This window comes from Haliaeetus leucocephalus, unplaced genomic scaffold (genome assembly GCF_000737465.1).
Source record: "Haliaeetus leucocephalus isolate CR32 unplaced genomic scaffold, Haliaeetus_leucocephalus-4.0 Scaffold362, whole genome shotgun sequence".
Classification (NCBI taxonomy): Eukaryota; Metazoa; Chordata; class Aves; order Accipitriformes; family Accipitridae; genus Haliaeetus; species Haliaeetus leucocephalus.
Window position 1 is genome coordinate 1,695,590 of NW_010972798.1, and position 15,583 is coordinate 1,711,172.

At 38.8% G+C, this 15,583-nt stretch overlaps 1 protein-coding gene across 8 annotated transcripts in view; it reads left to right on the forward strand.

Moving 5' to 3' along the window:
• PRKCI (protein kinase C, iota) overlaps positions 1-11,172 on the forward strand; it is a 35,001-nt gene extending 23,829 nt beyond the window's left edge. For 6 of the 8 annotated variants that reach the window (XM_010572881.1, XM_010572882.1, XM_010572880.1 and 3 more), the window contains 8 exons: positions 732-818; positions 1,430-1,565; positions 2,569-2,656; positions 3,812-3,937; positions 4,040-4,119; positions 5,184-5,273; positions 5,577-5,692; positions 6,835-9,548. In XM_010572881.1, the coding sequence (XP_010571183.1) occupies positions 732-818; positions 1,430-1,565; positions 2,569-2,656; positions 3,812-3,937; positions 4,040-4,119; positions 5,184-5,273; positions 5,577-5,692; positions 6,835-6,922 (811 nt within the window). In that variant the 3' untranslated portion in view covers positions 6,923-9,548. The other 2 variants (XR_774680.1, XM_010572884.1) reach the window with 2 other exon arrangements.
• Positions 11,173-15,583: the final 4,411 nt, after the last annotated feature.

Genomic DNA, 15,583 nt, shown 5'->3' on the forward strand with positions numbered 1-15,583 from the left:
AGGAAAAAAAGGTTTAGGGAGAGAGAAATTAGAAGTACAAAAAATGAGGAAATTTGTCAAACTTGCATGGACTCTATCAAGACTAGTCTCTGAGCAAGACTCAGAAAATAGTACCTGAATTTTGAAAAGGAAAACAGGGTAATAGAGATGAAAATTATTATTTTCCTGTGTGTTTATATATAGGAGAAGAGATTGCAGTAGATGGATAAATTACTATTCTATACAGTAATAAGTTTCAGTATATCTGAAATATAGTTATTGAGTATTTAAACAACATCCTTACTGTTTGAAAAGGTGAGAAGCTAGTGGAAGGAAGTGAGAAGAAAGAGTATTTGTAATATACTAATAGTATTAACCACAAACAAAGAAGATTAAAGGGATCAGGAAGGAAAATGAGAATTCTTTTTTTTTTGTGGTTTGTGCATAGAAACTGATGTGAATCTATTTTCTGTAAGTCACATATGTAATAATGACAAGCAGTAGCTGTAATGGATTAGGAATGTGGGAAGGATTACTTACTTTCCTTTAGCAATAAAGGAATTATCTAGAGAAACTCTGTATACTTGATTTTTAACTTTGGGAATTTATTCAAAGGGAGGGAAAATGGTGAAACCAGCCATAGAGATGGGAGGAGTTGAAGTGACATTGTTCAATAACAGACAACCTGTAACACCTCAGACCTCTTTCAGCCTTGTATACAGTCATTTGTAACAATCTTCTGTGTGTTTCAGGTTATTCTTTGTTATAGAGTATGTAAATGGAGGCGATCTAATGTTTCATATGCAGAGACAGAGAAAGCTGCCAGAGGAGCATGCCAGGTATGTCTAACTTCAGATTTCTTGCATCACAATAGTTGGTTTTCTGAGACAGTGCAGTAGAGCAGAGGTTATACTGATGAGCTGGCAAATTCTCTCCAGATGTTAAGGATTTAAGAAATGGGAAACTGCATCTTCATTTTAATGCTGCAAGCTACCATATTTTTGTTTCAAGGAGGAACTGTAATAGGAAGCACTTAGGTCTTTGTTTGCATTAGCATTACCCTAGATGACTTCAGTCTGGTTCTGAATCTTTTTGTTAGAAAAACACTTTTGTGGTATTTTTTTTAAATGTCTAATGATATCAATGTGTTTCTCTTGCAAGAACCACTACCAGCTGTCCAGGCAAATGCTGAGTTCTTGGTGCATATGCTTCATCTCAGATGGTGAGATGAAAGGGATGATTTCAGTAGACATTAATATTAATTAAAAATAATTTTTGAAGTGACTGTGGATAGAAACATTTGTATGATTATAAACAACTTAACCACTTCTCTGATGAAAAATAATATAATACATGGGATTATACTTAGAAAAGTATCATATTACCAAGACTATGTTATTGTGGTCTGGGTTTTGATTACTTGAGTAATCAATATCTGTTTCTACACTAGGTTTTATTCTGCTGAAATCAGTCTAGCATTGAACTATTTACATGAACGAGGGATAATCTACAGAGATTTAAAACTGGATAATGTGCTACTAGATTCTGAAGGGCATATTAAACTCACAGATTATGGCATGTGCAAGGTAAGCTCTAGTTCCTTGCTAACCAATAAAATCAACAATTAAAAAATTGTCATAAATGAAGAGATGCAGAGACTTAAAAATGTGAAATTTCAAGGCATGCTTTTATACGCAGTGCAGATAGGCTGTATACTTATTTCACTTCTACAAATGGAGAAAAGGAAAATGCCACAGTGTGCAGACAACATATATATACTGTTTATGTTTTTATAAAGCTGTTGTATCAACTTGACTGGGAAAGGTAGGCTGAAATAGTCAAATTAGCTTGATTTCAAAGAGAGCAAGAGGATGAAATACATCAGTCACACTTGCTCCTATTTGGATTCTATGACACTTCCCATTTTCTCTAGAAAACTTTTGTCACTACAAAGACACTGGAGCACAGGTTTGACTTTGCTGTGGAATTGCCATTATGCTGATCTATTAGAACTATTTTAAATGCTATGATTTTGGCTAAGCAACTGAAGAGCATAAAATAACACAGGTTGGAAAGGGCCTCAGGAAATCTAATCCACGCTCCTGCTCAAAGCAGTTGAGGCCAGGTTACTAAGGGCTTTATTCAGTTTGGCCTTGAAAACTTCCAAGGATGAAGACTGCACAACTTCTTTGGGTAACCTCCCCCCATTCTGCATCCCATGCTCTTCTCTGAAAACCTTGTATCTGTCCATCGCAACATGCCAGTCACGTAAGCTGTTCCACCATGCCTCAGTTATTCCCGCTTGCCTATCATTGGAGATGTGGTGGAGCTTACTAGCTAAAACCTTAAGATGTTGTTGTCAGTAGGTATGTGCCATCCTCTTGAGACTCTAGATGCAACCTACTTCTGTTTCTTCTGAAACAAGTAGTGTTTTCTATTCATTTACATACAGATTTAAGTATAGTTTTACTAAAATGAAAGCGGTTTATTCAGGACGCTTAAATGAACTCAAAATGAAGTTCGTAGCAGAGAGGGAGTGTGGGATGTTTGGCTAACTGTAAAGTATTTTCTTCCCATCTTTTCTTAAAGGAGGGTCTGAGGCCTGGTGACACAACCAGCACGTTTTGTGGGACTCCAAACTATATTGCACCTGAAATTCTCCGGGGAGAGGATTATGGTAAATTGAATTTTTCACTGCTGCCGTATAACTTTCACCTTGTCTCTTCTTACTCGAGTTGTTTATCAGTAGAAAGGATGAATCTCCATTAGACACGTCATCAGTCTAATTCAGCATCCTGTCTGAAAAAGTAAATAAACCCATCAAAGGAGGGGCAGAAAACATCACACCAAGCAAATGAGATACCCTGCCTTCCAAGTTTTAAATTCTTTTTATCAGTCTTGAAGAATAACTTGGAGTCTTCCAAATTTATTATTGTTTATAACTATTTTTAGCTACTACTAATGATATACTTGCAGTCTTGAATTGTGTTTAGGTTTGGAGCTTTATATGTGGCAGCAATGATAGTATTAGATATAAATGCATTGCAGAGGGCCTAGATAGTAGACATCCCTTTCACAAATCTCAGTGTTAACAATGAAATTGTCTATGCAATTGCTTGTTCAGGAAGTCCACAAGATTCCTGAAGCAAGAGACGTAAGAGTATAGAAGGCTTGCTGTGTTACTTACCCTTTCTTCCTAAGCTTCCAATACTGTGCCAAGCAGATCTTTGATCTGTTTTTGGCCCTTAAGATTTTAACAAATTCTACCATTAGTTGCTATTTAAAAAAAAAGTATATCTATTTTTTAAATCTACCATCTTATTTCAATTGAATGTATCTTTCAGAGTGGCTTCACATCTTCCTTCCTTTTCACAAACTTTCTAGGCCAACCAGACTATATCAGTCCCAGCCTAGCTACTGGATTTTTTTTTTTTCTTTAGAAGTGAATAGTAGAATACATGTGCTTAGCTCCATACATGACTGTCTTGCTACTATTAAGAATCACATACTTCCTCCTTGTCCTCATTGCCTGCCCTGGATAACCAACCCCCTCCTGTTGGTTAGTAATGACTAGGCTTAAATGTTATCTAAACCTATGTTAAGGTCCTAACACCAACCTTTAAACTTTTTTCATTTCCTTTTCTTTGTACAACACTCCCTCCTATTGCACACATAAGTTATGTCTCCTTTGTTCAGATAATCGGAAAGACTGGCAATACTTAAGTTTTTGAATGAATTCTTTCTTCTCAAAGCATGTCTGTCTTTAGCCCCCAAATTGTTGGTATTTTTGCTCTAAAATATCTTCAGTGGTGTTTTCTCCTTTGAATTCTAGGCTTCAGTGTAGACTGGTGGGCACTTGGTGTACTTATGTTTGAAATGATGGCGGGTCGGTCACCATTTGATATTGTTGGGAGTTCCGACAATCCTGATCAGAACACAGAAGATTATCTTTTCCAAGGTAAGTACCATGAGTGTTCCCACACTTTAGTGCTTTGTTTCTACTTACCTTTAATCTAACTTTAAAGATGCAAAGGCTGATATGAACCTTGTTTTCTTGCAGTAATTTTGGAAAAACAGATCCGAATTCCCCGTTCTCTTTCTGTTAAAGCAGCAGGTGTTCTAAAGAGTTTCCTTAATAAGGTAAGAGCTAAAGGGGACTATTTAAGACTTCTCAAGGGCAGCTGGTTTTTTGGGTTTTGGTTTGTTTTTTTTTTTAAACCTGTTGACAAACCGATGTGTAGCAGACGTACTTTATGTGCCATATACAGAAACAGGGTAGAAAAGATGTGAGCCTAAAGCAGAATTTCAGTGGGGCTGGGGGACCTATTCTAGGTACTTGTCTTAGAATCTGAAGCTCCAGATTCTCAGGCTGGGAACAGGAGTAAATTTCAAGTTGAAAGGCTTAGAAATGCTCAGAGTGATTCTTTAACCTGGGGAATTGGACAAACTTACCAGATTTCTTCTCTTTAAGAACGAAAATAAGCTTAGCAAATCAATCTGACAACTGCTGATGACTTCATTGAGAGAAATGCAGAGGCAGTATATGCTCACCGTTTGCTGGTAGCTAACTAGCCTGAGAGTCAAAAGGTGCACATGTGGGAGTGGACTAGTCCAAGCACTTGCTGGCCTTTATTTAGTGAGTGTTAGATGAGTGTGGATAAAGAGGAACAGGAAAAAACAGATTTGTTTAAATTATTCTAAGAAAGCAGTACTGCTCAAGAACACTGCTTGTGTTGCAACTCCCTGGTAATCTATGCACGTGTGAATACGCGTACATGGAGGTGCAACTGTCTTGTTAAAATAACCTTCTTTTCACTGCATTTATCTGTAACCTGCAGTTACTACCCCAGTGTGATTGCCTGGCATATCAGTCTGCTCAGGGAGGGGCAGGCAGGGGGAAGAATCAAATTCCCTTGTAATCTAACCCAGTTTGCTCTGAAACCTATGGTATATTTAAACAGGTCTGAATAAAAATGAAGAAAGATGGCATGGTTGTTTATATAAAATTCCGTTAAAGGCTTCCCTGTATTCATGCCTATTTCAGACAGTACATTGGAACAGTTTCCAAAATAAATAATGCTAACTTAGTTCTTCAGTGTCCTTTGTAACTCTGGTGTTTCATTTCTCACGGAACTTGTAACATTTGTATTTTATTCATGTGTAGGCCACAGCACCCATTTAGAAATATTTTCTTCCTTATGCAGGATCCAAAGGAACGTTTAGGCTGCCATCCTCAAACAGGATTTGCAGATATCCAGGGTCATCCGTTCTTTCGCAATGTTGACTGGGATCTGGTATGTGAATGCCCACTGGCTTGGCTTATTTTCTTTATATACAGTGATAGCTTGACAACTTGTTGCAAGCATGAGAGATGATGTAAAAACTTCAAAAACCTTAGGCTCTTAACTTAGGATATACCATAATGCCAATACAGAATCTTTTAACCCTTTTACACACAGTAAGTACACTAGATTAGATTAATCGAATGATTGTAGAAAGTACACAAAATAAACTTAATAGTAACTTCCAGCCTTGTTTAAAAATAATTCAATAGGTTGTAACTCATTCTTGGTGTCACTAAGTGCATTTATTCTTAGATGGAGCAAAAGCAAGTGGTGCCTCCATTTAAACCAAATATATCTGGAGAATTTGGTCTGGATAACTTTGACTCCCAATTCACCAATGAACCTGTGCAGCTCACTCCAGATGATGAGTAAGTAATGTAGAATTTAAGAAGTTCTGATAGGTCAGTGAAGGAGTTCTAAAACTTCATTTACTAGCTGTAGTTGTGGTATATAGAGTATACATAAAGCAGTAAATAACATTTTCTTGTGTTAGTTTGGAGAAAATTCTGTTATGTGTCCTCATGGTAGACTTAGTGTGGCTGGATTAAGTATTGTACTCTGGGGCATGATGTAAAAAATCAACTAACAGTGGGAAAGTTGATGTAAAGAATCTTAGTTCAGGGAAAAATGACTAAGTGCTATTTTACAAGTTTTAGTGGTATCATCTGCAAGAAATGAACGTGTGAAGGAAAAGACCTGTTTTGTCAAGTGGTTTATTTTTTGCATTACTTTAAGCCACGATATTTCTAGAATGTTGGGTTTAGACTGAATTTATCTTGGGTGTTCTGAACAAGATGCTTTGTTTGGCTTGTTTGGGTATTTTAAATTGTTAGTAGTCAAGCAAGATTATCCTGGCTGAAAACCCTTGATAAAATGCATGATAATGTATTTGATTTTGGTAGTGGATTTGTGGTTCCTCACTCCTGAGGGGCCCTGATTTGGGATGAGGAGGGAAGGGCCTTTCTAGTTTGACTTGAGCCACTGCTGTTCACATTTTAGGAATTTGGGGGGGGGGGGGTTGTCTAATGTTCATATAGTATGTAAACACAAACAGTGAGTATTAAATGTTACCTGTGCACCTTAATTAGGTCTGAGATCAAACTTCCTTCTTCATCCCTTTGTAAATGCATCATGTACAAACAAAGTTTAGAAGAGTTGCTGATGCAAGTGCAGTATCTATCACATCCCAATGTTTTCAGTGTTCTACAAAACTGACTGTTTTGGGAAAGTTTTAAAACTGCAAACCTTGCAGATTGCTTTGTGGGGAGAATATGTGCATGGGAGCAGCCCAATCCTGGTCCTGAGTGGTTTTGTGTTTTGTTACTATTACAGGGGCTAAAAAAAGCCCCAACAGTGGTAACTGTAAGGATAGAGAGGGAGAAAAGAGAGAAGGGAAATGTCCTCAATTGCAGTCCGGTGTGCAGGTCTAAATTTTAAGGCAAATTGTCAGTTAGTATTGTTACCTTTTTAATTTTGCTGAACTAATGACTGTTTTTTTTAATCTTAATAGTGATATTGTGAAGAAGATTGACCAGTCAGAATTTGAAGGCTTTGAATATATAAATCCTCTTTTGATGTCAGCTGAGGAATGTGTTTGAATTCTCCATTTCTGGACTGTGCCAATTGTTACTCAGTTTGTTTCTGCATGGGTAAACATCTCTTCATTTGGATGCACTTGCATAAAACGAGTAACTGAACATCTTACCCTTGCCACCTAGTGCGAATTACTCACTAATTTTCTTTTTATATGAATTGTTGTCCAGGACAGTTGTTATGCTTGAACCTTCGGCTGCCAGATTTAAAATGTTAAACTTTCCAGCAGTCTTGCCAAACTTGAATATAAAGGTTGGTCTCAGGGGCTCCTGACTGAACAATGGGGTCTGGCTGTATAATCTGCCAATACAGCATCCTGATAAAGGAAAGTTTTCTTACTGCTTTAAGAATACAAATTGCATTAGGGGATGTAATAAAATATTATTAAAGGACTTCCACTCTTCCAGCAAGACAAGTAAGAACTTACGACTTCTGTAGTTCTAAATCTCTCTAAACATCTGATTTCCCTTTTCTCCTTGGACTTAGAGCTGTGTTACTGCCCTTCAGATTGAAATGATGGCAAGGAGAGCAGGTTTTTAAACTGACTAGGTCAAGAGTGGCTGCTTTCATGGGGTATACTGATCCTATCCAAAAGGAGATGATTAACTCAATATTAGAATCAATAGACTTTGCTCCGAAACACTAGGAATTGTACACTGATACACAGAGAGTGCCTTTCTGAGCCTGTCCCTTTCAGTGAGGGTTGTATGTGATATAAAGTGTCAGTTTAAATAAATGGAATTCAGTTAATACTTTAAAAAGGTAAAATCCGTAGAGTGTATTTTAGCAGTAATGGGCAGCTAATATTGACAGATGTAGAACCTCATACTATTATTTGTGGCTTTTACACTTGCTGTCTTAACTGTATCAGAACTGCATACGTTACAGCTATGGCCTAGATAAGGGCATTTGTTTCCTTTTTTTTTTTTTTTTAATCTCATTGCCATACTGTTGGAAATGCATTCGACTTTGCCAGTGGAAAAGGCACATCTAGGAAAAAATAGGTGCTGTCCACAATGACTCCTTTAACTTCACTTACAGATGGTGATTTGTAATCACAATCAAACCTTAAATGTTGGTAGTAGACTCAAAGTTAATAGTAAAGCAATTGGAATAAATTGAAAGAACGGTTCAAACTAGGACTTTTGGGAGGTGTGATTCTTACATTTCATGTTACTAAACAGTGGAATATACAGCACAGATAATTCTTATTTTTAATGTTTAAGGAATAGTTTTGAATGTCTTAGGCTGAAGAAATGCCAAATGTACCACTTTTTTATTATTATTTTGGGGAAAAGGGATTAAGAGACATTGAAGAAAAGAATCTGTGTTATATAAGTAAGAGCTGTAAGGCAAGCTAAGCGTTACTGAAAGCAGATCTAAGTATCTGTAAGCACAAATTAGCAAACCTTATCTGAAGCTTTTAATAAGACTTCTGCTTGGTCAGTGTCTCTGCTTGAAAATCCTTGTGTGGCAACACTGTAAATTCATAGCACAAATCTTCCGGTGTATGTTTTTTCACTTACATGTTAACTTCAGGAGAGAGATTGCACAAATACACAGTAGTGTCATGGTATAGTATTTAGTTCATATTTTTCTTTGCAACATGAATAGGAAACTTAAATATTGGGCTGAGTTTTCAGAACTGGGAAGTGGTTGGAGGGGCCTCAATTTCAAGGAAGCACTGAACCTCCGCACTGTTAAAAATCAGGTTCCCTTAAACTCAAATTGTATATTTTCAAATGTAAAATATCGGAGTAAACCTCCTTTTGAAGAGCAGCTAATAACTTCAGCACGTTTAGTTCATGTCAAGTGAACTGCTTACATGCAGTTTTAAAATTGTGATTAATTGTTTAGCCTCTGACTCTGACACCTGCATGACTAGTTTAGACGTCAGGACTTAATTGATACTAAACTTAAAAGTTATTTAAAGCAAACAAGAAAGTCCTTGTCTCTACAGTGGCTTAATTTCATATGGGGTATTAAGTAAAATGGCTTTCTGTAAGGAAGGGCATTTCTGCTATTCATCACAGAAGAGTAATGGACTAAAAAACACTGTCTTTTGTGCTTAAAGCAAAAGTTAGGGTTTTTTTATAGTTAATGTCACAGAAAAGATACTTTTTCTATTTACGTATCTAACCATTAAGAATGTTGCTAAGTGATAAACATCTTAAATGACTGTAAATCCATTTTTAAACTTTAATTTTCTCCAAAGTGCCATGATATTAACAGTTATTTTTCATTGTTAAGCGTATAGCAACTGTCAAAAATATTCAGAAGGGACATTGGGTGTAAACAGTCCAGTGCAGTAGGCTTTGTCTTTTGGAGAAGGTGTCTGCATCAGAAGCATGATGTATTTATATGGAGTAACCTCCTTTTTGTACGCGAGTTGGATTCTTATGGGTGCTCCGCTAGTTAATATTGTCACTACTGTTTTCCTGTTTCATATGGAATATGGTCTTGAACGTTGTTGTATGATCATTCCCTTTATTTGTGCACACTTTTTACTTTAAATAAAACATTTATATTAGGCCTCTGTGTGTTAACCTCTAAAACAAATACTGCAAAATGCTGGGCTTTGCTTGGGATTGTCGTCTGACCCTTAACTATCCAAGTCTCACAGGAGCGTTGTTCTAATTTCTTTTAGAAGGTAGCACTGGGATAGACCGTAACAACCTAGGAAATACCTCCCTCAGCCTGTGTTCCCCAAGCACGTCTTAGAATGGAGGCCCCTCTCCAATGTGCTTTGCCCGCCTTCTGTTCATCATGCCCTATGGAGGAGAAGCATCCTTGTAGGTTCTGTCTTTCGTTCTGACACCAGTGATGAAACAAAAGTAAGTAGTGAGGCTTCAGTCACTGCACAGATACAGAAAGCTTAAAGTAAAATATAAAATGCAATTCTAGCTTGCTTGACCAAGGACTTCTTTCAGCTGGAACTTCTAAGATGTTATCTCAGGGGCCAGAGCTGGGGACTTGGAGTTCAGAGCAACACTCTCATCTGCTGTGCTTACTTCTGCATGATTTCTTTCTTTGTTTCTTCAACTCCTCCCCTGCATTCTCTTAGATTTCTGACACGGAGGGCAAGGGCACTTACCTCATACCCTGCCACAGATGCAGTATTTCAATATATCTGTATTTCAGTGTCTGCGTATCGATATTTTGAAAGAGATTTCCTCTTGAGATCTGGCTTGTTATTAAAAGTATGTATCGTCAGTCCTAGGCAAATGCTACAGATGGTTGCATATCTTAAATGCTTAACCTCCCCCCACGCATGCTTCTTGTTTCTGTTCAGTTTGGTGGCCAACTGCTCTCGGCTCAGTCTGAGCAATTGTTTATGTTAAGACACTCTATAAAAGAAATTAATAGCGTGTATAATCTATATATATACTTGATACCTTAACTGCTAAGCATGCATCCTTGCTTCGTGACGGACAGCATAAGCAGTTTGAGCAAGAAAGGCATCTGAAATGGCCTACAGATTAATGATGTTTCCCTGGGAAGAGGGAGGTGGGGATTGGTGGCCCTTTCAGAAAAAGGGGATATTATCCTATCTTGCATTTTCTTGAGAAGAGTTCCGTTAGGGTTTATTTTAAGACTTTTTTTTTTTTCCTGCTTATGATAAAGGGATCTAAACTGCGTGCTTGAAATGTGTGATCTTACCATTTAATCACCAACGATTAAAGGCAGGGAAGCATCCACCTCCTGGATCTGTTTGGCTTTTGCAGAAGGTGGGCTTTTTCCAGGTGTAAACAGAACCAGAAATCTGTTGGCATCCACATTTGACTTCTAAGCTTGAACAAAGTGTCTGGGCTTATACCCCTCTTGCGTTGGGTGGTGAAGCATCTAGTTGAACAGCTGAATTTTGACTATGATTTCAGGTGGAAAAACTAAGTCATAGCTCAGGTTGTTCATTAGCTGTCGTGTTTTGTACAGAACTGTTTCCAAAGCAACTTGTCCTGTAAGATGTGGTGCAGGCTAAAATCTGTCAGCTTTTTGTGCTTTACCCGCTTACAGGTCTTGTAGTGTCTCTCATACAGTATCTTGTCTGTGTTACTTAATCTGTCATAGCATGTTTCACAAGAGTGGTCTTAAGTATTACAACTTAGCATTAAAAATTGCCGCTGAAGTGATTTTCTTAAAAATGCGCAAGCTAATATCTTCAGAGAAGAAATGCACAATTTTTGATCTCTGTTCAGTGTTAACTGAACAGCATCTTCAGAGCATCTTCAGAGACCATGTGTATGGAAACAGGTTTGGGTTTTTTTTTAAATATGCTTCCTTCTGTAGAAACCCCTCTTTGTTCATAAATACGCAACTTGAATCTTACTCATAAAACTGTGACAAAGTTCTTTACACACTTAGAAGTTTGGTGAACAACTTTGTATCTATGTTAACCAGCTCAACTGAAAGATCATTTTGTTTTAATGTGGTATTTGGCACTTCACTTTATAAGCAGTAGTTTGAAGGATTTATTTTTATTTGCATTTAGAAATGCAGATTATTTTATCTCACTTGCCCCTCTTCCTAGTGTGCGAATGGAAGAGGTATCGACCCCAGCGACTGTCAAAGGTGGCCTGCAAGAATTCAAAGGGGCATGTGTGTGGGGAGGATGGGACTCACTCTTTTCTTAAACACCCGTTTTTTTGTTTCATGGTATTTTTTTACGTCTGTGTTTTTGAGTGTGTCCTGCCTGGTTTTATTTTAGAAATATATGAAATAAAAATTATACTTTCTAGGGAGCTGCTTGGTTTCCCATATATTATTATATATCCCTCACTTTTAACTGAAAATGAAACTTCCGTAGTCACTGTTTAAGCGTAAAGTAAAATTTAATTTTTTTTAATAATAATAACTTTTTTTCCTTAGAGCTGACTTAGAAAAGTAAAGACAAAAATTCTGTAAAGGCTGCCTCAGTGTTAAACCTAAGGTGTTGAAACTAAGCAGTGAAGGTGCTATTTGTGAACTGCATTTTAAGACAACCTTAAATGTTAATTTTGTAAGCTTTCAAAGAGCTCCAGCACTTCTCGAAAATTCAGAGGCGTTAATAATAAAGGAAAGATTCCTTCTATGCTCTGTTAGTGTAATTTATTACATCTAGCAAAGGTCTGTAACGCAGGTTTTAGTTGCACAGTGTCTTTGGAACTGCTTTTCACAGTCTACAGTAGAAGTTGTAGGCAGAGTTAACATCTTTTTTTAGACAATCCTCTACCTACAACCTTTGCCTGATTACTGTAGCTCTATAGCAACACTATCATTACAGCACAATAGTTACTAGAATTTGCAACCTGAAATGCAAAATGTGCAGCAGAACTTGAAAAGCCCAAATTAAACAATGCCACCGAATTCCTAAGCTTCTGTGACATCAGTAGGTCTAATAAAAGATGTAATATCTGCCTACGTACGTTGCTTTCCTTACATCCTTAAATCAGTCCAGCTCTGGTGTTATAAATCTTGCATTTTCTTCAGTAAATTTAAAATGGAAATATGACATAGTGCGTTTCACTAATTGGTATTTGAAGAGGTTTGGTTTTTTGTTTTTTTTTTTGTTTTTTTTTTAATCAGATCCTAAATTCCTAGAGAGTGGAGAAGACAGGAATGTTCAGAATGTCTGGACAATTGTGTCGCAGGTCCGTGTCTTTCAGGATCAGCTCCAAAAGCTGGTACATTCAGCAATGTTGTTTTACTCTGCTATATTGTTGTGGCTTTTAAGCAAACCTTGTATCTGCTTAATAAATAAGTACAGTGTTAGTATGCTTTACAAACGTGTTTACTTTTCCATCAAGCTCTTTGTTGTCCTACCCTCAAACATTTTATTGCAGAAGAATAAAGAATTAAACAGAATTTAAGCAGACAATTGAGATCAGACATGAATGCACTTTTCCGTGTTCTCCATCACTTTCCTCAGTCTCCCTGCCCTGCACAAAAGCAGTTCACATTTTTGTGTAAGGCTAGCGATTGTACTCTGGTGACTGCTTTGCCTTGTGTTGTTTGCTTAACTGTAAATGGAGGAAGAATAACAATATTTATAAAATCCTTCTGCAGACTCATTACATGAAACAATCCTCTTTTCTGTCTGAGGCTGGAAATGCTGCAGAAGCATTTGATGTCGCAGCCAGAGTGAGATGATGCTTGCGCAGTCCTGCGTAATTGTGTTGCTGCGGGCTAAAGAATAGCATTTATGAAAAGCACCAGGGTACTACTCTACGTTGCTGCACAATGCCGGAATTCACTTAAACATGTTTATAACACTTCTCTGCTTCAAAAAGTACAAACAACAAGCCTAGATATAAAATTGCATATTGAGGTGGAATGACCGGTGTTTGTTAACCACTGTGTGTTGCTAAAATAGATTGAATGCTATTGGATGGAAATATGAGCCAAGAGTAGGTTCATGGTCCATCATCCATGAAATTTCCTTAAATACACAAATCCTATTTGTGGTGAATCTCAAGTGGCTGGAAAATACAGAGGTGTCAGTCCTGATCATCCTTCAGTTCATGAAACTCAAATACAGAGCCTGATGTTTTTATACCTGCACATTTCAGCTGTGATTCTGCTGCTATGGAGGAGTTACACAGATGAAGAAGTCTGGCAAAAGGAGCTAGAAAGTAGTGGTGTAAATGTAAGGAAGGGAAAATGCCCTCCCTGTAATGGCAGTAGTTATTATGATAAATGCTCCCTGAGGAAAGTCTGAGTCAGTCTTTAGTGATTTACAATAAAAAAGGGGAAACAAAATGAGGATGGAAAAGGGCAAATAGAATATTAATGGGGGAAAAAAATGCGTTTCTCCAATACTTGTGTTCTTCCCCAATATTAAATCTTGGTTCCAGTTTTGGGGAAGCTTTTATCTCTGCTTTGGCCTACGTGGAATGGAAGGAATTTATGCCTTCCCTTCCTTCTCTGTTTTCTGTAGCCTTTGAAAAGAGAAGTTACAATTTTCTACAGGCGTTCTATGAAACGTCTATTTCAAGAAAGAGCATGATTTCAAGTAATTTGGAGGTTTACATCCCTCGACAAAATTAAGGCTTCTTTGTGGTACCCCTTCGTTTGTAGGAAAGCCGCCTGCCTCAGTGCTGCAATATGGTAAAGCACTGATCCTTGTTGTTAGGACACCTTCTGCTGAATGTAAAAATTGAGGTTGTGCTCTATTTCAGTTTTACGATTCCTTCATCTGTACCTGCATTCTTTAATAATAGAAAGGTCTAGTGGTTTTCTTCAGGTTTTAAAAAATAAATATAACCATTACTGTCTTTGTCATCACAGAGTTATCATTAAAAGCCCAGGCACTGCTATTTATACAGTTATTCTAAACCCTATTCTACTACTAAAACTGTCAGCAGTTTATTATTTTTGCAATGTAAAGCACCACAGGTCCCGAAGATTGCGCTAGCTGCTGTGCAAACACAGAGTAGAATAGCTCCTACGTACAGATGTAACCATCGAAGGTTAGCAATAAGGGCAAAACCTGCACGCAAAATAACATCAATAATCCCAGATCACTCCTTGCCCAGCCATCATCGGAAGGAAATGTTGTCGATACCATCGTAGATATTGCAACTAATGTGGTGTTTTAAAAGTGAGTTAAGAGGTGACTCGTGAAGCAGCTTTGCAGTGATTCCCAAGGGCCCCTCCGTCAGTAAGCCCTGCCAGCCCGGGGGGAAATCTGAGCGTATCAGACTTGCGAAGTCAAGTGTATCAAACCCCTCTGTTGATGAGCTGCTCAGCAGCGAGGCAGGTTTTGTTTGCTCTGTGCTAATCCTAGCGGGGCGTTGGGAGATGACATGGAAGGGAGCCCTCTCGCCGTGGGCAGCGCTGGCCAGTGTTTCGTGGTGCCTGGTGGTTGTACAACTGCCCCATTTTCGTGTGCTATGCTTTTATACTCGCCTTGCATCAAAATATGTAACTGTACGGGATGAAAGGCAACGGCAAATTGGATTGTGCCTTAATCTCAGCTGAAGCGCTGTCTTCACAAAGAAGATGTAAACCAAAAAGCTTTAGGCTTCTTGCAGACAGAAGAAACGTGTAATACATAAACTAGTTGTACAAAGACCAAGCAGTCCCTGAAGAGCATCTTCCCCTTCCGGCAACAAGCCTGAAGCGGGAGAAGCCCCTCGCGTAAACGCTGTTCCATGGAGCGGATCGTACCGCTTCCCAGCCAGATCTTGACACCGTCTCCTGCGCTTCAGCATCTCCTCACTCCCGGTGCCGCACGGTAAGCCCGTGACTGGAAAGAGAGGTCCATGAAACTACTTGGGGGACTGACACCATCCCCCTCACCTGCATCTCCCCGTCCCCCAGTAGTGGGGTCTCAGAGCTGAGCCCACCCTGCGTGGGGCCCCATGCTGGGAGACACTCGCTGAGGGACAGTCACTTGAGGAACCCTGGCTGAGATCTCCTTGCTGAGGGACCCTCGCCGAGGGACAGTCACTTGAGGAACCCTGGCTGAGATCTCCTTGCTGAGGGGACAGTCGCTGAGGTCTCCCCGCTGAGGGACCCTCGCTGATGAGGGACGCTCGCTGCCGGCCGCCGCGCCTCAGGGGAGGGTTACGCCTGACAGCTCCCTGTCACGGTCGGGGCCTGCTCCCTCCTCTCCCGCCCTGGCTGCTGCCTGCGCTCCCGCTTGGCTCCTTCTCCCCTTCTGCCATGGCTGCTCTCCCCCCCACCCC